Source organism: Coregonus lavaretus, assembly GCF_964263955.1.
Source record: "Coregonus lavaretus genome assembly, chromosome: 15".
In the NCBI taxonomy this organism is placed as follows: Eukaryota; Metazoa; Chordata; class Actinopteri; order Salmoniformes; family Salmonidae; genus Coregonus; species Coregonus lavaretus.
Window position 1 is genome coordinate 32,073,796 of NC_140002.1, and position 22,898 is coordinate 32,096,693.

Genomic DNA, 22,898 nt, shown 5'->3' on the forward strand with positions numbered 1-22,898 from the left:
TCAGGTAGCGGCTCCCATTACCTCCTTGCTAAAGGGAGGACCGGTGCGTCTACAGTGGTCAGCTGAGGCGGACAGGGCTTTTGGGCATCTGAAGGACCTGTTTACTTCGGTTCCGGTGCTGGCTCATCCGGATCCTTCCTTGGCATTCCAGGTTGAGGTGGACGCTTCCGAGGCTGGGATTGGAGCTGTACTGTCTCAGAGCTCGGGTACGCCACCAAAACTCCGCCCTGTGCTTTCTTTTCTAAGAAGCTCAGTCCGGCGGAGCGCAACTATGATGTGGGGGACCGGGAGCTGTTAGCTGTGGTTAAAGCTCTGAAAGTGTGGAGGCATTGGCTTGAGGGGGCTAAACACCCTTTTCTCATTTTGACTGACCATCGTAATCTGGAGTACATCCGGGCGGCGAGGAGGCTGAACCCTCGTCAGGCAAGGTGGGCCATGTTCTTCACTTGTTTTGTGTTTACTCTCACTTACAGACCAGGTTCCCAGAACGCTAAGGCAGACGCCCTGTCCCGACTGTATGACACAGAGGAGAGGTCCATTGAGCCCACTCCCATACTTCCGGCGTCGTGTCTGGTGGCACCAGTAATGTGGGAGGTTGACGCAGACATTGAGCGGGCGTTACGTACCGAGCACACTCCCCCCCAGTGTCCAGAGGGTCGGATGTACATGCCGCTCGAGGTTCGTGATCGATTGATCTATTGGGCTCACACGTCACCCTCCTCTGGTCATCCTGGCATCGGTCGGACAGTGCACTGTCTTAGTGGGAAGTACTGGTGGCCCACTTTAGCCAAGGACGTGAGAGTTTATGTTTCCTCCTGCTCGGTGTGCGCCCAGTGTAAGGCACCTAGACACCTGCCCAGAGGGAAATTACAACCCCTACCCGTTCCACAACGGCCGTGGTCCCACCTATCAGTGGATTTTGAGACGGACCTTCCCCCCTCACAAGGGAACACCACGATCCTGGTCGTTGTGGATCGGTTTTCTAAGTCCTGCCGTCTCATTCCTATGCCAGGTCTCCCTACAGCCCTACAAACTGCTGAGGCCCTGTTTACACACGTCTTCCGGCACTACAGGGTACCTGAGGATATTGTGTCGGATCGGGGTCCCCAGTTCACCTCAAGGGTCTGGAGGGCGTTCATGGAACGTCTGGGGGTCTCGATTAGCCTTACCTCAGGTTTTCACCCCGAGAGTAATGGGCAGGTGGAGAGAGTTAACCAGGATCTGGGTAGGTTCCTGAGGTCCTATTGCCAGGATCAGCAGGGGGAGTGGTCAGGTTATATCCCCTGGGCAGAGATAGCCCAAAACTCACTCCGCCACTCCTCTACTAACCTTACGCCTTTCCAGTGTGTGTTAGGTTATCAGCCGGTCCTGGCACCGTGGCATCAGAGCCAGGTCGAGGCTCCTGCGGTGGATGAGTGGTTTCGGCGCTCGAAAGAGACCTGGAACGATGCTCATGTACACCTGCAGCGGGCAATCAGGCGACAAAAGGCAAGCGCCGATCGCCACCGCAGTGAGGCCCCGGTGTATGCACCGGGGGACTGGGTCTGGCTCTCGACCCGAAACCTGCCCCGTCGCCTGCCCTGCCGGAAGCTGAGTCGGCAGTTTGTGGGGCCATTTAAAGTCCTGAGGAGATTGAACGAGGTTTGTTATAGGTTACAGCTACCTATTAATTACCGTATTAACCCCTCGTTCCATGTGTCTCTCCTCAGGCCGGAAGTAGCTGGTCCACTCCAGGAGTCTGAGGTACGGGAGGTTCCTCCACCCCCACTGGACATCGAGGGGGCTCCGGCGTACTCAGTCCGTTCCATATTGGATTCGAGGCGTCGGGTGGGGGGCCTGCAGTATCTCGTGGAGTGGGAGGGGTACGTTCCGGAGGAACGGTGCTGGGTCCCTAGGAGGGACATCCTCGATCCCTCCATGTTGAGGGATTTCCACCAGAGTCATCCGACCCGCCCTGCTCCGCGTCCTCCTGGCCGTCCCCGAGGCCGGGGTCGGCGCACGGCTGGAGCCGCGCGTCAAGGGGGGGGGGTACTGTCACGGATTCAGCCGAGGCTGCCCCTCCTCCTTGCTCGGGCAGGCTTCGGCGTTTGTCGTCACCGGAGTACTAGCTGCTACCGATCCATGTATCTATGTTCGACTTGTTTTGTCTTAATTGGTCACACCTGTTTCCCATCATGTAGTTATGTCTTCCCTATTTAACCCTCTGTCTCACACTGTGTGTTGTGCGTGTTTGTTCATGTTTTGGTTGTCGTTAGTGTGCAGGTTTGTTCCCTCACTGCGTGGAGGTTGTTGTTCATTATTTTACCTACGAGTAAAGGACGCCTTTTGATTAGCTCTGTGTCCTGCGCCTGACTTCGCCTACCGCATTACACTGACGCCTTGACACACAGTGCTTGTTTTGTCACATAAACTATTAGACTTTTAGTAACCAGGAAATGGCAGAGCGATTTCTGCAAATTGCACCTTTAACGTTAGAAGTGCCATCCAATAAATACATTTAGCTACATGATGCAAAGCTAACCAAAGGACTTTCATGCCATGGCTAGCTAACCTAGAGGAGTCCTGAAACTTTTTGTCTGAGGTAGATGTAGCTATTCCTGACAGCCCTAGTGTCCAAATTGTGCATACAGTGACCCTCCTGTCTTGTCAGTGTCAGTCATGATAATCTATTATGGCTTTGGGGCACCAAAAGGATTCCATTCACTATACAAACATCCTACAAGAAATATAAGAAGAGATAGCTAGCAAGGTAGGATCCTTGTAGCCAATGTTCCCTCTAAGCTGCTCGCATACGCGGGCGTACATCTCCCCTGGGACTGCCGCGCAGAAGAAATATCAGCATGCTCAGAGAAGAACAAGATTGAGCTTCACACAGTTTTCCCCATTAGTTAACACTATCAACGTTTTTACTGTGGGAATTGTGATCGAATCAACATATTATTAGTCACTTTCAATGCAACATACCGAAACAAAACCAACTATGCAAGAGATTTTGTTGTAGGCAGAACGCATCGGAGTGGAATTCTATTGCATTGACACGCAGGACTCAGCCCGTACTCTACAGAGACCGGTGTGCCATAACCAATCAGAGCTGCAGTAGGCCTATATGCAAATAGACCATTGCCATATATGGATCTGTGCCATTCACTTTGAACTGGACTGTTTTTACAGCATGAGCGGTCGTGAGTAGATGCGCTTGTTTTGAGATCAAAGCGAGCATGTAGCGACGTGTGCACATTTGTACGTTTGTTCATATCCTTCGCTAATTAATGAGTTATTAGCCCAGTTATAGATCATTTGTAGTCAGCGATGGGGGAGTGATTGCTTCCTTCAAGAGCACAAAATGTGTGCATTTCTAGACATCTTTGAAAAGCAAGTCAGGTAAAGAGATTTGTTTTGTCTTAAAGGGGCAGTGTTGTATTTTGAGACAGGCTTGAATAAGCTAAGTATCCAATAGGCAAAGGGTAGTATAATTTGTCTGATTCTCTGTAATAATGGTATGGGAATAATGATGCATTTTATTTTGTAAAGTGGTTTCTTGCATCAAACACAACAACATTTTCAGTCACCTCCTTGTCTTAAGGACAAGTGGATAAACAGGTTAATGTCAAGCCCTGCGTGTTTAAAAAAAAAAGTATCATGGAATGTAGGCCAACACTGAACACCACACATTGGCTGCTACTGTAGGCTGAGCGATAGAACAGCTATTTCCATGTTAAAATGTTATGGGATGCATTTTCTCCATTGTTTTTGATGGTAGGCCACTCTGGTAGGCCTACATTATGATCAAATAGCCACAGTAGGCTACTTGACCACTGTTAAAACTAACTTAAAGCGGGTACAGCCTCAGTGTTCACAGTAAACGTGCGCCGGAAGTTGCACAGAATTTTCACAACTTTCAAGTTTGCGCTCAACAGACCTCAACAGATCTTTTTTTGAGGGAACATTGGTTGTAGCTGCTTTTAGTAACGCTAGTATTTACAGTGCCTTCGGAAAGTATTCATACCCCTTGACTTATCCACATTTTGTTGTTACAGCCTGAATCAAAATGGATTAAATGTTTTTTGGGAAAGGCACACACCTATTTATATAAGGTCCCACAGTTGACAGTACATGTCAGAGCAAAAACCAAGCCATGAGGTCGAAGGAATTGTCCGTAGAGACAGGATTATGTAGAGGCACAGATCTGGGGAAGGGTACCAAAACATTTTCTGCAGCATTGAAGGTCCTCAAGAACACAGTGGCCTCCATCATTCCTAAATGGAAGAAGTTTAGAACCACCAAGACTCTTCCTAGAGCTGGCCGCCCGGCCAAACTGAGCAATCGGGGGAGAAGGGCCTTTGTCAGGGAGGTGACCAAGAACCGGATGGTACTCTGACAGAGCTCCAGAGTTCCTCTGTGGAGATGGGAGAACCTTCCAGAAGGACAACCATCTCTGCAGCAATCCACCAATCAGGCCTTTATGGTAGTGGCCAGACGGAAGCCACTCCTCAGTAAAAGGCACATGACAGCCCGCTTGGAGATTGCCAAAAGGCACCTAAAGGACTCTCAGACCATGAGAAACAAGATTATCTGGTCTGATGAAACCAAGATTGAACTCTTTGCCTGAATGTCTGGTGGAAACCTGGCACCATCCCTACGATGAAGCATGGTGGTGGCAGCATCGTGCTGTGGGGAGGTTTTTCAGCGGCAGGGACTGGGAGGCAAAGATGAAAGGAGCATGGTACAGAGAGATCCTTGATGAAAACCAGCTCCAGAGAGCTCAGGACCTCAGACTGGTGGCAAAGGTTCACCTTCCAACAGGACAACAACCCTAATCACACAGCCAAGACAACGCAGGAGTGGCTTCGGGAAAAGTCTCTGAATGGCCTTGAGTGGCCCAGCCATTTTACATTTTTAGTCATTTAGCAGACACTCTTATCCAGAGCGACTTACAGTTAGTGAGTGCATACATTTTTCATACTGGCCCCCCGTTGGACTCGAACCCACATCCCTGGAATTGAAAGAGCCATGCTCTACCAACTGAGCTACAGGAGGCCTAGAGCTCTGTCAGAGTGACCATCAGGTTCTTGGTCACCTCCCTGACCAAGACCCTTCTCCCCTGATTGCTCAGTTTGGACGGGCGGCCAGCTCTAGGAAGAGTCTTGGTGGTTCCAAAATTCTTCCATTTAAGAATGACGGAGGCCACTGTGTTCTTGGGGATCTTCAATGCTGCAGACATTTTTTGGTACCCTTCCCCAGATCTGTGCCTCGACACAATCTACGGACAATTCCTTCGACCTCATGGCTTTTGCTCTGACATGCACTGTCAACTGTGGGACCTTATATAGACAGGTGTGTGCCTTTCCAAATGATGTCCAATCAATTGAATTTACCACAGGTGGACTCCAATCAAGTTGTAGAAACATCTCAAGGAATGACCAATGGAAACAGTATACACCTGAGCTCATTTTCGAGTCTCATAGCAAAGGGTCTGAATACTTACAGTTGAAGTCGGAAGTTTACATACACCTTAGCCAAATACATTTAAACTCAGTTTTTCACAATTCCTGACATTTAATCCTAGTAAAAATTCCCTGTCTTAGGTCAGTTAGGATCACAACTTTATTTTAAGAATGTGAAATGTCAGAATAATAGTAGAGAGAATGATTTATTTAAGTTTTTATTTATTTCATCACATTCCCAGTGGGTCAGACGTTTACATACACTCAATTCGTGTTTGGTAGCATTGCCTTTAAATTGTTTAACTTCGGTCAAATGTTTCGGGTAGCCTTCCACAAGCTTCCCACAATAAGTTGGGTGAATTTTGACCGATTCCTCCTGACAGAGCTGGTGTAACTGAGTCAGGTTTGGAGGCCTCCTTGCTCGCACACGCTTTTTCAGTTCTGCCCACACATTTTCTATAGGATTGAGGTCAGGGCTTTGTGATGGCCACTCCAATACCTTGACTTTGTTGTCCTTAAGCCATTTTGCCACAACTTTGGAAGTATGCTTGGGGTCATTGTCCATTTGGAAGACCCATTTGCGACCAAGCTTTAACTTCCTGACTGATGTCTTGAGATGTTGCTTCAATATATCCACATACTTTTCCTTCCTCATGATGCCATCTATTTTGTGAAATGCACCAGTCCCTCCTGCAGCAACGCACCCCCACAGCATGATGCTGCCACCCCCGTGCTTCACGGTTGGGATGGTGTTCTTCGGCTTGCAAGCAACCCCCTTTTTCCTCCAAACATAACGATGGTCATTATGGCCAAACAGTTCTATTTTTGTTTAATCAGACCAGAGGACATTTCTCCAAAAAGTACGATCTTTGTCCCCATGTGCAGTTGCAAACCGTAGTCTGGCTTTTTTATGGCGGTTTTGGAGCAGTGGCTTCTTCCTTGCTGAGCGGCCTTTCAGGTTATGTCGATATAGGACTCGTTTTACTGTGGATATAGATTATTTTGTACCTGTTTCCTCCAGCATCTTCACAAGGTCCTTTGCTGTTGTTCTGGGATTGATTTGCACTTTTCATACCAAAGTACATGAATCTCTAGGAGACAGAACGCGTCTCCTTCCTGAGCGGTATGACGGCTGCGTGGTCCCATGGTGTTTATACTTGCGTACTATTGTTTGTACAGATGAACGTGGTACCTTCAGGCGTTTGGAAATTGCTCCCAAGGATGAACCAGACTTGGGAGGTCTGCAATTTTTTTCTGAGGTCTTGGCTGATTTCTTTTTGATTTTCCCATGATGTCAAGGCACTGGGTTTGAAGGTAGGCCTTGAAATACATCCACAGGTACACCTCCAATTGACTCAAATGACGTCAATTAGCCTATCAGAAGCTTCTAAAGCCATGACATCATTTTATGGAATTTTCCAAGCTGTTTAAAGGCACAGTCAACTTAGTGTATGTAAACTTCTGACCCACTGGAATTGTGATACAGTGAATTATAAGTGAAATAATCTGTCTGTAAACAATTGTTGGAAAAATGACTTGTGTCATGCACAAAGTAGATGTCCTAACTGACTTGCCAAAACTATAATTTGTTAACAAGAAATGTGTGGAGTGGTTGAAAAACAAGTTTTAATGACTCCAACCTAAGTGTATGTAAACTTCCGACTTCAACTGTATGTAAATAAGGTATTTCTGTTTTTTATTTTTAATACATTTGCAAAAAAAAAAAAAAAAAAAACTGTTTTCATCCATTTTAGAATAAGGCTTAACGTCACAAAATGTGGAAAAAGTCAAGGGGTCTGAATACTTTCCGAAGGCACTTTGGTGGCAGCAGATACACACTGTGTGCTTGCATGTCATTTCTGGGTAGTTCATCTATTTCCATCACAGGAGGTTGGTGGCACCTTAATTGGGGAGGACGGGCTCCTGGTAATGGCTGGAGCGGAATAGGTGGAATGGAATCATATACATCAAACACCTGTTTGATGCCATTCCATTTGCTCCATTCCAACCATTATTATGAGCCGTCCTCCCCTCAGCAGCCTACTGTGATTTCCATGTATCGGTTAGTTTGAGAAACAAAAGCGTGTGTAAAATAACATTTATTTTGTCTGAACCTCTACTTGTCTGAGCTTCTTCACAAATTTCTGACCCCATTGCAGTGACCAATCCTAATGTCCATAAATGCTCCATCTTTGTGTTTTCTGTTTGTGTTAACAAGCTCAATATGTACAATGTCACTCACTGCGGTGACTTCCTCTATATCCCCATAAACCTTGCAGCACCCTGTTAGAGCCGGTGTCAGCTTGGTGACTGTTATATGGTTTTTTATTTTATTGATTTCACCTTTATTTAACCAGGTAAGCCAGTTGAGAACAAGTTCTCATTTACAACTGCGACCTGGCCAAGATAAAGCATAGCAGTGCGATAAAAACAACAACACAGAGTTACATATGGGGTAAAAAAACATAAAGTCAAAAAATACAACAGAAAATATATATACAGTGTGTGCAAATGTAGCAAGTTATGGAGGTAAGGCAATAAATAGGCTATAGTGCAAAATAATTACAATTAGTATTAACACTGGAATGCTAGATGTGCAAGAGATTATGTGCAAATAGAGATACTGGGGTGCAAAAGAGCAAAATAAATAACAATATAGGGATGAGGTAGTATGGTGCATCTGACTGATGTCAAATAAGAGATGATCAGGTAAACTGAATGAATCTGACTGCATATGAAAACACACTGACACTTTCTCCATGAAATATCTGTAATCTTTGATTATAAGAGGCAATACATTTGTACAGACACATGAACTTGATTACTTACTATACCAGGCCTGGACCCCAGTGTAAGAGCAGCCAAAGCACAGGTCCCCTCTATGGACAGAAATGTAATTCTACAGCTTTCATTTAACACTGTATTAACATTATGCTGACATTATCTTGATTAACTTTTTATTAATATTATTGGGGGACAATTAAGGTTGACAAGGTTGTGTCCATTCTGTGGAGAGAAAAAAGTAAACCTCTATGATTTAGCTTGCTTTCATTCTCTGGACAGAAATGACCAGCAGTCATGATGTGAGGGAGAAACACAAAATGCACACATTCACACAAACCCTTACAATATATATTTTACAGAGATTCAGGGCTAGATTCAATCTGGACCGCGGAAGATCCGCATTATAGTGCAATTTACATTTAAAGGCAATGTTAAATGCATTCGCTGAGACTGCATTCACGGTAAATGCTGCATGTGTCAGCTCAATCGGAAATGACCTTAAAATGTCAAGCGTGCTATAACGCTGATCTTCCAAAGTCCAGATTGAATCTAGGCCTCATTCATTCATGCTGGTTCAAAACAAGTGAAAGATAAAAGCGTGTGTTACTAAATGTTAGTGTTTACTGGATCTGTGTGGGGGCCCCACCCTCCTAACAGAGCAGCAGATGAAGTGTTGTCTGAAGGCTGATCTGAAGGCCTTGTCCCTCAGGCCATAGATGAGGGAGCTCAGGCAGCGCGGCAGGATCAGCACCACTATGAAGTTGATAAAGCGCATCTGTGTGTAGACGGCTGGGGGCAGGTGGGCCAGCAGGGCCTCCAGCACCACATACAGGAAGGACATGATGGATAGGCCCAGCTGGAGCGCATGCAGCAGCACGGTACGCATGGCCCGTCGTGCCGACCCAGGTTCAGAGGATGAGGCGGACCGGGCCTCCAGCATGATGGCCACGTAGGTGTAGACCAGCACAGCCGTTACTGTCACAAACAGCAGTGTATTCAGGGCCACACCCTTCTCCTGCTGCCACCCAGCTGTCTGCAGTTGCTCGAGGGTGCACAGCGCAGGTGACAAGAAGAAGGACGGCTCTGTGAGGAAGAGAGCACACACATCGATTAGCACGTTGATGACACCCAGCGCCCACACCAGCCCCACGGCCAGCTGGGTCTTCCCGGGCGTGGCCAGCTCACTGTGCCGCAGCGGGAAGCAGACGGCCGTGTACCTCTCCAGGGACATAACGGCCAAGTTGAGGGGGGCATTGGTGAAAGTGCAGGAAGACAGCAGCACCACGAAGGCGCAGGCAGCACGGACCACAAACAGGTAGAAGAACCCCAGCGCGTAGAGAACCAGGGCGATGGTCAGGTGAATGGTGTCATTGAACAGCATGTGGGCAAACAGGATGTAGCGGGCGGTGTGGCGGAATGAGGGTTTGCTCCACAGGGTGAACAGCATGGCCAGGTTGATGTAGATAAAGACCACGAGGGTCCCCAGCACCAGGAACATCTTGAAGATACGCTCCTCTGGGATGGCCAGCCGCATGGCCTGCAGCTGCACATGAGTCAGACTCAGAGACCCAGTCACGTTGGCCATTTAGGCTCCTGTTGGAGGAAGATACAACCAGGGTGAGGAGGGAGCTGAAACTGTACAGTATGTACAGTCAAATTCACACTGATGTTCAGGTTATCTGTGTGATGATCAGGCTGACTGTAGATGCAGCTTACCGTAAAATGCACAACATGTCATTGGTAAATTGAGTTGACCTGAACTGCCTTTTCAATCCCTAATAAAAGCATCTATACCTGATGATAATGTTGTTCTTTATATCCAGCTGTGACACTGCAATGCTGCCCAATCTCACTGGAGGGTGCCAATAGAGTGGAAATATGATCTGCTGATCATGTCCCTTGTCTCAGGAACTAATCTGATTCAACTTAAAGCTAAACATGTATTGCAAAAGCTAGTAAAATCAAAATCAACTAAAATTAACCAAATTGAACAGAACATGTTAAAAGTGTATTGAAAACAGGCTATTAATCATTAGACTATGCAAAATCATTTAAATCCCTCTGTATCCTCACCTTGCAGCTTCCAGTGATACTGTGCCTCTGTCTCTCTCTGAGGTGCCAGGTCCCCGTCTTCAGGTCTAAAAGGTGCATCCCTTTTAATGTGTTAGCTACTATAGTGTCACTCGCTGACGTTGACGTCACCCAACGCACCCAGAGACTGGGCCATGAGTAAAAACACATGACTGATGACCCCCAGATAACTCCAGCGTTAAGGGAGTTGAGCACACTACTACTTCACTAAGGACACACTGAATAGGTGCTGAAGTTAAGGAGAGGAGAGATGGGCAGAAAATCTAAACGCCCTCAGTGTGTTTGCTCCTGTACTTCTAAAGCAGGCTTCCCCTACCACTCTCCTCAGCTCTGGGCCAAAGGTCACTGCTGCTGTTCTGGCAAAGACAAGCAGTTAAAAGTCTCAAAATACGGAGAATAATTATTGATGAATCTATTGAAGTGGGCAGTTAAAGGTTGGGTTAGTAAAATGTATAGTTCAGCTTGTTTGTTTGACAATCTCTTACAGTCTTTTACAGTCTTTTATTAAATGCTCCTTTCCTGTAACCATCTGCAGAGGCCCACTGTGTGGAGGATCTATGAGTTCTCCTCTAACCACAGTAATCATTCATCATCACTCCTTTTATCTATTTAAACTTTATTTTAATGAACACCATTATTCATTCAAATACGTATTATCTGCATGAGACACAATACTTAGATTCTCAGAGGTCAAATTGTAAAGCCTCTATCTGAATTGTGTGAATTCGTAGATAATTACTCAAACTACTTAATCATCAGCTCCCCTGGTGCTAGTTTGCATGGATGAGTAAAGCGACTGCCTTGTTGTATGGAAATGGGTGATTTATTCACTTTTGTTGGCAGGCCTGCAAGCAGAGATATCTGCCTGATCCTTTCAGTGTAATGCTTTCTGTCTTCTGGTGTGATACAGTGGGGGAAAAAAGTATTTAGTCAGCCACCAAGTTCTCCCACTTAAAAAGATGAGAGAGGCCTGTAATTTTCATCATAGGTACACGTCAACTATGACAGACAAATTGAGGAAAAAAAATCCAGAAAATCACATTGTAGGATTTTTAATGAATTTATTTGCAAATTATGGTGGAAAATAAGTATTTGGTCACCTACAAACAAGCAAGATTTCTGGCTCTCACAGACCTGTAACTTCTTCTTTAAGAGGCTCCTCTGTCCTCCACTCGATACCTGTATTAATGGCACCTGTTTGAACTTGTTATCAGTATAAAAGACACCTGTCCACAACCTCAAACAGTCACACTCCAAACTCCACTATGGCCAAGACCAAAGAGCTGTCAAAGGACACCAGAAACAAAATTGTAGACCTGCACCAGGCTGGGAAGTCTGAATCTGCAATAGGTAAGCAGCTTGGTTTGAAGAAATCAACTGTGGGAGCAATTATTAGGAAATGGAAGACATACAAGACCACTGATAATCTCCCTCGATCTGGGGCTCCACGCAAGATCTCACCCCGTGGGGTCAAAATGATCACAAGAACGGTGAGCAAAAATCCCAGAACCACACGGGGGGACCTAGTGAATGACCTGCAGAGAGCTGGGACCAAAGTAACAAAGCCTACCATCAGTAACACACTACGCCGCCAGGGACTCAAATCCTGCAGTGCCAGACGTGTCCCCCTGCTTAAGCCAGTACATGTCCAGCCCCGTCTGAAGTTTGCTAGAGTGCATTTGCATGATCCAGAAGAGGATTGGGAGAATGTCATATGGTCAGATGAAACCAAAATATAACTTTTTGGTAAAAAAGAATGCTGAGTTGCATCCAAAGAACACCATACTTACTGTGAAGCATGGGGGTGGAAACATCATGCTTTGGGGCTGTTTTTCTGCAAAGGGACCAGGACGACTGATCCGTGTAAAGGAAAGAATGAATGGGGCCATGTATCGTGAGATTTTGAGTGAAAACCTCCTTCCATCAGCAAGGGCATTGAAGATGAAACGTGGCTGGGTCTTTCAGCATGACAATGATCCCAAACACACCGCCCGGGCAACGAAGGAGTGGCTTCGTAAGAAGCATTTCAAGGTCCTGGAGTGGCCTAGCCAGTCTCCAGATCTCAACCCCATAGAAAATCTTTGGAGGGAGTTGAAAGTCCGTGTTGCCCAGCGACAGCCCCAAAACATCACTGCTCTAGAGGAGATCTGCATGGAGGAATGGGCCAAAATACCAGCAACAGTGTGTGAAAACCTTGTGAAGACTTACAGAAAACGTTTGACCTGTGTCATTGCCAACAAAGGGTATATAACAAAGTATTGAGAAACTTTTGTTATTGACCAAATACTTCTTTTCAACCATAATTTGCAAATAAATTCATAAAAAATCCTACAATGTGATTTTTCTGGAAAAAAAATTCTCATTTTGTCTGTCATAGTTGACGTGTACCTATGATGAAAATTACAGGCCTCGCTCATGTTTTTAAGTGGGAGAACTTGCACAATTGGTGGCTGACTAAATACTTTTTTCCCCCACTGTATACTGTATGTACTAATGGTTATCAAGAGGGACTTGATTTACTCCACATGGTTGATCATAGGCAAAATGTACCATAGGCACCTTTCATGTTTGATTGGTCACAACCATAGAGATAGAGGACTCAACTTGGAAATAAACAATTTTAGCATGGACATTGCCATTGAGGGCTTCCACCATTTTAAAGTAGTCATCTGGGTGGGGATTCCTATAGGTTGTTATGGTTTGTAAATCACCGCCATCTAGTGGCCACAATAAATGAATGACACACAAGATTTGGTTCAGGACTCCAGCACTGAAGGGAGTGGTAAATCACCAATATTAGCTTTACACTTTTTTCAAACACAAAAGAAGAAGGAAATTCACAGACACCATAATGGCATAGATACAAAGATGAGACTTCTTTCCATCTATAGTATATGGTCACAACAGTGTGGTGCACCTGACCAGGTGAAAGGTCAACACCGGAGCTTATGATAGGTCGGGAAAGTGTGGCGCACCTGAGCCGGTTAAACTTCAAGAAGTTGTAGTCCTCATCATGAGAGTGTGATGCCACATGAGATGCTGTATTGCAACAGGCCATGGTGTATGTCTGTGTGTGCTGTGAGAGGAGGGAGGTAGGGAGCTGCTATTGCAGCAGAGCTCCAGGGTGCCGATCAGAAACATCCCCTCTGACCCTCTCCCCTGCCCCCTCATTAATACACACATAAATATTTCATGTGATGATTTAACTTCTAATCCTTTATGCCATCATTAATGCTTTCAGTCAATATTTACATCATTAATGTCTGCTGTGTTTACTAGAAGCCAGAGCTCCTCTGTGGCACTGTGGATGTGGACCTCTGTTAGGGCCCAGAGAGACAGACAAATGGCAGATAGGCCTCTGTCACATACATCAGGGTCACTGCACAATATCCTCAGTATCATCTTTAACTCTTTCGATATAATGCTATGGAAGTGGATTTGCATCCGAAATTCAAATAATAAACAACCATAAAAGACCTTGTCTACTGTACATGTACAGGTGGTGAAATAGAGAAGTGAAGAATGCTCAGCCAGCTACATTTACATTGTTATGGTAGAGACATAGATAAGATACATGCATGTAGGTCATCACTGATGATTTATAGGAAGGGACAGGTTTGTGTGGAACTGTAGCACAAAGTATGTTTCAAAAAAAAAATGTTTTACACATACAGAGACTGAAGATTATATGATATGATATGAACTAGGTTCAAGAGGTCATGGGTTTGAAACCCATGTTGATCACTAATGCTGTGCACATCTGCAATCCTCGGCTTGGTGTCTAATACTGTATCCAGATATGTTTCTGCGTGTGAATCTTATTACAGTCCACTGCATGTTTTGAGGGAGCTTTAAGATATACTTCACAAACACAAGGTTAACTTTCACTGTAACCGTTACATTCTACTGTCAAAGCAAGTCTCATTTACGAAAATATTTATGACGTTGTTTGATTTTTTATCACAATGTCTGATTTCCAAATACTGTAAGTCCAACAGAATCTTTCTGTTATTTCTTAGAAAACAATCACACAAAGTACATGTGACTGAAAAGCACATACATACACAGCTCTGTGTATCTTTTCAGTACATCATGATACAATCACCACTGAGTTTCCAAAGCCGAAGGTAAAATTGTATTTGGACTGCCCGCTCCATGATCTCGCCATCACGGTTGACAACTCCGTTGTGTCCTCCTCCCAGAGTGCAAAGAACCTTGGCGTGACCCTGGACAACACCCTGTCGTTCTCGGCTAACATCAAAGCGGTGACCCGATCCTGTAGGTTCATGCTCTACAACATTTGCAGAGTACGACCCTACCTTACACAGGAAGCGGCACAGGTCCTAATCCAGGCACTTGTCATCTCCCGTCTGGATTACTGCAACTCGCTGTTGGCTGGGTTCCCTGCCTGTGCCATTAAACCCCTACAACTCATCCAGAACGCTGCAGCCCGTCTGGTGTTGAACCTTCCCAAGTTCTCTCACGTCACCCCGCTCCTCCGCACACTCCACTGGCTTCCAGTTGAAACCCGCATCTGCTACAGACCATGGTGCTCGCCTACGGAGCTGTGAGGGGAACGGCACCTCCGTACCTTCAGGCTCTGATCAGTCCTTACACCCAAACGAGGGCATTGCGTTCATCCACCTCTGGCCTGCTGGCCCCCCTACCTCTGCGGAAGCACAATTACCGCTCAGCCCAGTCAAAACTGTTCGCTGCTCTGGCACCCCAATGGTGGAACAAGCTCCCTCACAACGCCAGGACAGCGGAGTCACTCATCACCTTCCGGAGACACTTGAAACCCCACCTCTTTAAGGAATATCTGGGATAGGATAAAAGTAATCCTTCTACCCCCCCCCCCCCCCAAAAAAAAATATATATATATGAATATATATATAAAATATATATATATATATATATTTTTGGAAATATTGTAAAGTGGTTGTCCCACTGGCTATCATAAGGTGAATGCACCAATTTGAAGTCGCTCTGGATAAGAGCATCTGCTATATGACGAAAATGTAAATGTAAGATGTGTTTGAATGTTGGGTCTCTCAGGCCTTATATGAGGGGACTCAGACACCTGGGGGATGATAAGGCCTAGAAACAGGACATACTTAATATTCATTCCTACCAGAGGGTCAGAGTGCCAGCGAACTATGGTGGTAATGGTGTTAAAGAGGGTGGAGGAGAGACACAGGCCCAGCTGAACCAGGTGTAGCAGCACTGTGTTGTTGGCCTTACTGGCTGAAGTCTTGTCAGAGGAGGCAGACCTGGCTATGACCAGGATGGCAATGTAGATATTAAATAATGATGACATCTACTGTCACAAAGTTCAAAATGGGGAAGGCTGTGTTTAGGTCTCTATAAATATGTTGTCTGTAGAGATTGTACCTGATACAGAACATCTGCATAGTAACAGCCCACTGGGCACAGAGGTCAATTCAACATCTATTCCATATTGGTTCAATGTAATTTCATTTAAATGAGGTGAAAACAACGTTGATTCAACCAGTGTGTGCCCAGTCGGAGGTGTAGACTCAACTGTAACAAACACAAAGACTTCAATGACAAAGTTTAAAGAGCCCAAGACCCACATCACAGTGATGGCCACATTTGTCCTCCTGCAGGTGGCCATGTCTCAGTCGGAAGCAGATGGTCACATACCTCTCTAGTGACATCACAGCCAACCCACATAACAATTACTACACTACTTATTATTGAATTCTGCAGTAAACTGTAGTATACTGTAGAATACTATACTACACACTGTAGTATCCCACGATCATGTATAGTACTTACAATAGAATTTTGTAGTATACTGTAGAAAACTATAGTAAATACTTCATTATTATATAAAAAAAAAAAAACACTAGTAAATACTACAGAAATGTCAGCAAAAACACTACTTTCTTTTACTATAGGTAAATACTACAGTATTTCATTTGCAAATACCCTGCCCACTACCCTCCCCATATGCCAATTTGTGCCACCCGTAAGTGAAAAACCTACATGCCAATTAGAGAACATATACAGTGGGGAAAAAAAGTATTTAGTCAGCCACCAATTGTGCAAGTTCTCCCACTTAAAAAGATGAGAGAGGCCTGTAATTTTCATCATAGGTACACGTCAACTATGACAGACAAATTGAGAAAAAAAATCCAGAAAATCACATTGTAGGATTTTTTATGAATTTATTTGCAAATTATGGTGGAAAATAAGTATTTGGTCACCTACAAACAAGCAAGATTTCTGGCTCTCACAGACCTGTAACTTCTTCTTTAAGAGGCTCCTCTGTCCTCCACTCGTTACCTGTATTAATGGCACCTGTTTGAACTTGTTATCAGTATAAAAGACACCTGTCCACAACCTCAAACAGTCACACTCCAAACTCCACTATGGCCAAGACCAAAGAGCTGTCAAAGGACACCAGAAACAAAATTGTAGACCTGCACCAGGCTGGGAAGACTGAATCTGCAATAGGTAAGCAGCTTGGTTTGAAGAAATCAACTGTGGGAGCAATTATTAGGAAATGGAAGACATACAAGACCACTGATAATCTCCCTCGATCTGGGGCTCCACGCAAGATCTCACCCCGTGGGGTCAAAATGATCACAGGAACGGTGAGCAAAAATCCCAGAACCACACAGGGGGACCTAGTGAATGACCTGCAGAGAGCTGGGACCAAAGTAACAAAGCCTACCATCAGTAACACACTACGCCGCCAGGGACTCAAATCCTGCAGTGCCAGACGTGTCCCCCTGCTTAAAACAGTACATGTCCAGGCCCGTCTGAAGTTTGCTAGAGTGCATTTGGATGATCCAGAAGAGGATTGGGAGAATGTCATATGGTCAGATGAAACCAAAATATAACTTTTTGGTAAAAACTCAACTCGTCGTGTTTGGAGGACAAAGAATGCTGAGTTGCATCCAAAGAACACCATACCTACTGTGAAGCATGGGGGTGGAAACATCATGCTTTGGGGCTGTTTTTCTGCAAAGGGACCAGGACGACTGATCCGTGTAAAGGAAAGAATGAATGGGGCCATGTATCGTGAGATTTTGAGTGAAAACCTCCTTCCATCAGCAAGGGCATTGAAGATGAAACGTGGCTGGGTCTTTCAGCATGACAATGATCCCAAACACACCGCCCGGGCAACGAAGGAGTGGCTTCGTAAGAAGCATTTCAAGGTCCTGGAGTGGCCTAGCCAGTCTCCAGATCTCAACCCCATAGAAAATCTTTGGAGGGAGTTGAAAGTCCGTGTTGCCCAGTGACAGCCCCAAAACATCACTGCTCTAGAGGAGATCTGCATGGAGGAATGGGCCAAAATACCAGCAACAGTGTGTGAAAACCTTGTGAAGACTTACAGAAAACGTTTGACCTGTGTAATTGCCAACAAAGGGTATATAACAAAGTATTGAGAAACTTTTGTTATTGACCAAATACTTATTTTCAACCATAATTTGCAAATAAATTCATTAAAAATCCTACAATGTGATTTTCTGGATTTTTTTTTCTCATTTTGTCTGTCATAGTTGACGTGTACCTATGATGAAAATTACAGGCCTCTCTCATCTTTTTAAGTGGGAGAACTTGCACAATTGGTGGCTGACTAAATACTTTTTTCCCCCACTGTATTGTGTTCCCTACAGTTATAGAAAAGGGCAGAAGCTTTGGGCTCTGCATATACAGTGAGGGAAAAAGGTATTTGATCCCCTGCTGATTTTGTACGTTTGCCCATTGACAAAGAAATGATCAGTCTATAATTTTAATGGTAGGTTTATTTGAACAGTGAGAGAAAGAATAACAACAAAAAAATCCAGAAATACGCATGTCAAAAATGTTATAAATTGATTTGCATTGTAATGAGGGAAATAAGTATTTGACCCCTCTGCAAAACATGACTTAGTACTTGGTGGCAAAACCCTTGTTGGCAATCACAGAAGTCAGACTTTTCTTGTAGTTGGCCATCAGGTTTGCACACATCTCAGGAGGGATTTTGTCCCACTCCTCTTTGCAGATCTTCTCCAAGTCATTAAGGTTTCGAGGCTGACGTTTGGCAACTCGAACCTTCAGCTCCCTCCACAGATTTTCTATGGGATTAAGGTCTGGAGACTGGCTAGGCCACTCCTGGACCTTAATGTGCTTCTTCTTGAGCCACTCCTTTGTTGCCTTTTCCGTGTGTTTTGGGTCATTTTCATGCTGGAATACCCATCCACAACCCATTTTCAATGCCCTGGCTGAGGGAAGGAGGTTCTCACCCAAGATTTGACGGTACATGGCCCCGTCCATCGTCCCTTTGATGCGGTGAAGTTGTCCTGTCCACTTAGCAGAAAAACACCCCCAAAGCATAATGTTTCCACCTCCATGTTTGACGGTGGGGATGGTGTTCTTGGGGTCATAGGCAGCATTCCTCCTCCTCCAAACACGGCGAGTTGAGTTGATGCCAAAGAGCTCCATTTTGGTCTCATCTGACCACAACACTTTCACCCAGTTCTCCTCTGAATCATTCAGATGTTCATTGGCAAACTTCAGACGGGCATGTATATGTGCTTTCTTGAGCAAGGGGACCTTGCAGGCGCTGCAGGATTCACGGCGTAGTGTGTTACCAATTGTTTTCTTGGTGACTATGGTCCCAGCTGCCTTGAGATCATTGACAAGATCCTCCCGTGTAGTTCTGGGCTGATTCCTCACCGTTCTCATGATCATTGCAACTCCACGAGGTGAGATCTTGCATGGAGCTCCAGGCCGAGGGAGATTGACAGTTATTTTGTGTTTCTTCAATTTGTGAATAATCGCACCAACTGTTGTCACCTTCTCACCAAGCTGCTTGGCGATGGTCTTGTAGCCCATTCCAGCCTTGTGTAGGTCTACAATCTTGTCCCTGACATCCTTGGAGAGCTCTTTGGTCAGTGGGCAAATGTACAAAATCAGCAGGGGATCAAATACTTTTTTCCCCCACTGTATGCTAATTAAATACTATAGCATTTACTATGGTAAAAAAAAAAAAGTATGTGTTTTTGCGGACTGTAATGTAGTATTCTATAGTAAGCTGTAGTATATTTTATGTGGGCTCTGATCACAAGATGTTGGATATCTTGTTGTGGCAGAGCTTTCTCCTACATAGCTCATTTACTGTGTAGAACCATTTTTTGTTTTGATTTAAAACATGTTTCTATTATTCCTACTTCCTGCCTGTCTCAGAGCCTGCACTACCTCCTACCCTGCCTTCTTGCATCTCATGCTGTTACATTCCCCACCGCTGTGTGTAATGTCCACAACATGGCTATAGGATTATTTACAAGCCTTGTCAATTTTGGATGACAGGAAAGGACATTTAGGAAGTCAGGTGGAAGACAGCATATGCTAGACAACTCTACTTTTACCTATGGTTAAATCATTTTAACATTTGACCCCTGATCCCTCACGAGCAAGCAAGGCGAAAAACCACTACAAACCCCTGTTTCCTCCACAGAAATACAGGCGTGATAATACAACAACAGTATTACACTGTATTACACTTCCATTTACCAAACCAGGCCATTGATGATTAATATAAGACTATTTGATATCAGCAAAAAAATGCTTTACCATTTTCTTTAACTCTTATTTTCTCACATACTTGATATGTATTTACTGAAGAGTAGCCCAAGTCATTAAGAATAGGCCTAAGTCATTACAGAAGGTTCATCAATAATTCACAACAGAAAATTAGATTGCAGCATATCCCAGGGACTACATTAATCCTAAAGGGAAGAGAGAGCCCACAAACAACAGGAAACAGACAACCCAGCCAGCACATAACGTTCGGAGAACCATATGTTTCTTAGAGCTTGGTGAGAGCATGGTTGTCCTATGGTTATTTTGCATACAACCTTCCCGCAAATTCTGGGAATGGTGCAGGATACCCAGCTAGCACATAACTTTCTGAGAACCATACATTTCTTAGATGGGAATTTCAGTATTCAGCGTAACGTTTCCTACAGGTTTCCTCATATTTTTATTTAAAGTAATGTTCTCAAATTGTTCAGAGAACATTCAAAAACAACGTTCTTCTGTGTGAATTTCAGTACTTCAGCATGTTTTCTGCAGGTTTCCTCATTGTTCTATTTAAAGTCATGACTCATGTTCTCAGAAAATTAAAAAAACTTTCCATAAAAGCATTCGTAACATTCAAAGAATGTTCTAAGAATGTTATTTAAAAACATACATTCCGTTTTCAGCATCAACAAAACTCTCTCTCTCCTCTATCTTGTTAAGTGTGTTCAGGTGTGTTGGCCGCGCCCACTAATTGGCCACATCTGATCTTAATGAGTGCTTGTTTCCTTTGAAAGGGGCTGTTTGAACAAACTAAAATGAACATGCTAGCTCCATCCTGGTGGTGCAGTGGACTAATTCCATAGGTAGAGAACAGAAGATCATAGGCTCCTATCTCACTGACACCGTGCCACAATAAAAAAGAAATGTGTTTGCATGATTAATGCCTAAGCAAATTAATTTCCATGTGTCCTCTCTCTGCTTGGAGTTCAAAGCAGTTAACCTAAACTAGCAGCGTTAGTAAAAGTCTTATTGAAACATGTTCTCAGTATGTTATTTCATTACTTTCAAATAACCTATAATTTTCATTCACAAAACGTTAAAACCTCCCAGGAAAACTTAGGGAACCATAGTAAAACGTTCTCAGAACCTCCCTGCAACATAAAAATGTATGTTCCCAGAACAGGTGAAATGTTAACTTCCATTCTCAGAACGTTTAAAAAACGGAACCTATGGCTTCGTTCCCAGAACCAATGGGAAACCAAAAACGTACGTTCACACAACTTCGAAATAACCAAATGTGTTAGCTGGGAAACAAGTCAGAGACATTGCACTACCCAAATTAACTCATGCTGAGATCACTGACAGACTCAAATTTATCTTAAACTCTACACTTTGTGCACTGGGCAGATATGTTTACACAACAAGTTAAATTCACAGAAACATTTTATGGACACAAAAGAGTGCAGAGGGAAAATCCACCAACTCTAGGGTAGGCCTAATGACACACATTTTTACATTTTAGTCATTTAGCAGACGCTCTTATCCAGAGCGACTTACAGTTAGTGAGTGCATAAATTTTTCATTTTTCACACATTGTACAGAACATTTAGTTTGTAGCTCGATAATTTCATGGAGGTTTTCTAAAGTGTGTAAATTATGCAGGCGATGCGGCAGATTCACACTGGGTATTTTTTTACACTGAGATAGTTTTATGTGGTCGGACCAACATCCTCTTGGGCTGGTAGAGCTTTTTGAGTTGATGCGACATTGCGGCAAATCATGATACAATAACTATTTGAACAGTTTACTATTACCCACATAAAAAATGATTACAGTTTACTATAGAATACTACAGTACTTACTATTCTGACAGGCCTTGGCTTTTACAATTATATTTCGAGGTTGGATGTTAGCACATTGGGCATACTGATTGGTGTCACCTCATTAGTCAGTATGTGTTACACCTGTGCTGGCTTGTCATCTCGTTAGTCAGAAGGCGTTTCACCATTAGTTGGCTCCTCCTATTTGATTTCTAAAAAACAATCCTTTATCTGTTCTTCCCTGTTTTCGTTTTGCTCAAGTTTTTGGTTTACTTCCTGTCTTTAAGTTTGGTGTGGGTTTTTAGTTTTGTTTGCCTCTTGGGCAAATTTAGTGGGTGTGTCTTTTAGGTCCCAGTTGTTGTTGCTAGTCAACTTTCAGTGGACACCCCCATGAGTGTCTTTCAGAACCCCTCCTAGAACCCTACCTGTAAAGTTTTGGTTGTTGTTAGTTCCCCCTTCTGTTTGAGCAACAATTTTTGGTTTCTTGCTGTGGAACTTAACAAAATGGGGGCTCGTCCGGGATCTTGTTTTCCATGAGTATGGTAGTCGCTCTAATCACCTACTCTGAAGTGCTACTGTGCCCAGATATTTGAGTGTTCAAAAGACACTTGTGGTAGAGTTTGTCACTGACATCCACCCAGAGGGGTTATAAGATTGGTGGAATCATTTTGAAACTTGCATAAACACACAGGCTTATATTAAAAAAAAGCCATGGACTTTAAGTTTTGTGGAAAACCCTACATGGGTGATGCAAGATAAATGTACAAAGGCGAATCTGCTGATTATTGCAAAGCATTATGACATCTATACTGCTTTGGTGGAGGAGGAAATCCTTACGGAGAGGGAGGATGATGAAAAGGGTCCTGCAGGTGGTAGAGTACACCCCGTAGACGTGCAACTGCGAGAAGTAGAACTAAAGACAAATTGGGAACAGAAGAAATGTTTGCTTGAGCACCAGGAAAGGGAAAGAGAACGTGAGAAAACATTGGAGCAACAGAAATTAGAGCTCGAGCACAAGGAAAGGTAAAGAGAACGTGCAGCCAGACAACAACAACAGGAACGTGAGCATGTGATTCGATTAAAAGAGATGGAGCTGGAAGCACGACAAAGAGAGATAGATCTGGAAGAACTCCAAACACTTACAAATAAACCTGTCCTCCTCTAGCTCCTCCCACCAGCCTCCTCTGGGGAAACACAGGGCTAGATAAGATAAATAGATGAA

The 22,898-nt window shown here is 44.2% G+C and overlaps 2 protein-coding genes across 2 annotated transcripts; both read right to left on the reverse strand.

Annotated features, from left to right (window-relative positions):
* Window positions 1-8,841: 8,841 nt before the first annotated feature.
* LOC311142102 (odorant receptor 131-2-like) lies at window positions 8,842-9,813 on the reverse strand (the record flags this gene model as incomplete). The annotated part of the gene is made up of 1 exon (XM_084177689.1): window positions 8,842-9,813. One exon carries the CDS (start codon window positions 9,811-9,813, stop codon window positions 8,842-8,844), a length of 972 nt encoding a protein of 323 aa, XP_084033815.1.
* A 594-nt stretch (window positions 9,814-10,407) lies between these two features.
* LOC311143112 (uncharacterized protein) lies at window positions 10,408-15,954 on the reverse strand (the record flags this gene model as incomplete). Its single annotated transcript, XM_084178912.1, has 3 exons — window positions 10,408-10,446; window positions 15,451-15,636; window positions 15,868-15,954. 3 exons carry the CDS (start codon window positions 15,952-15,954, stop codon window positions 10,408-10,410), a joined length of 312 nt encoding a protein of 103 aa, XP_084035038.1.
* Between the last annotated feature and the right edge of the window lie 6,944 nt (window positions 15,955-22,898).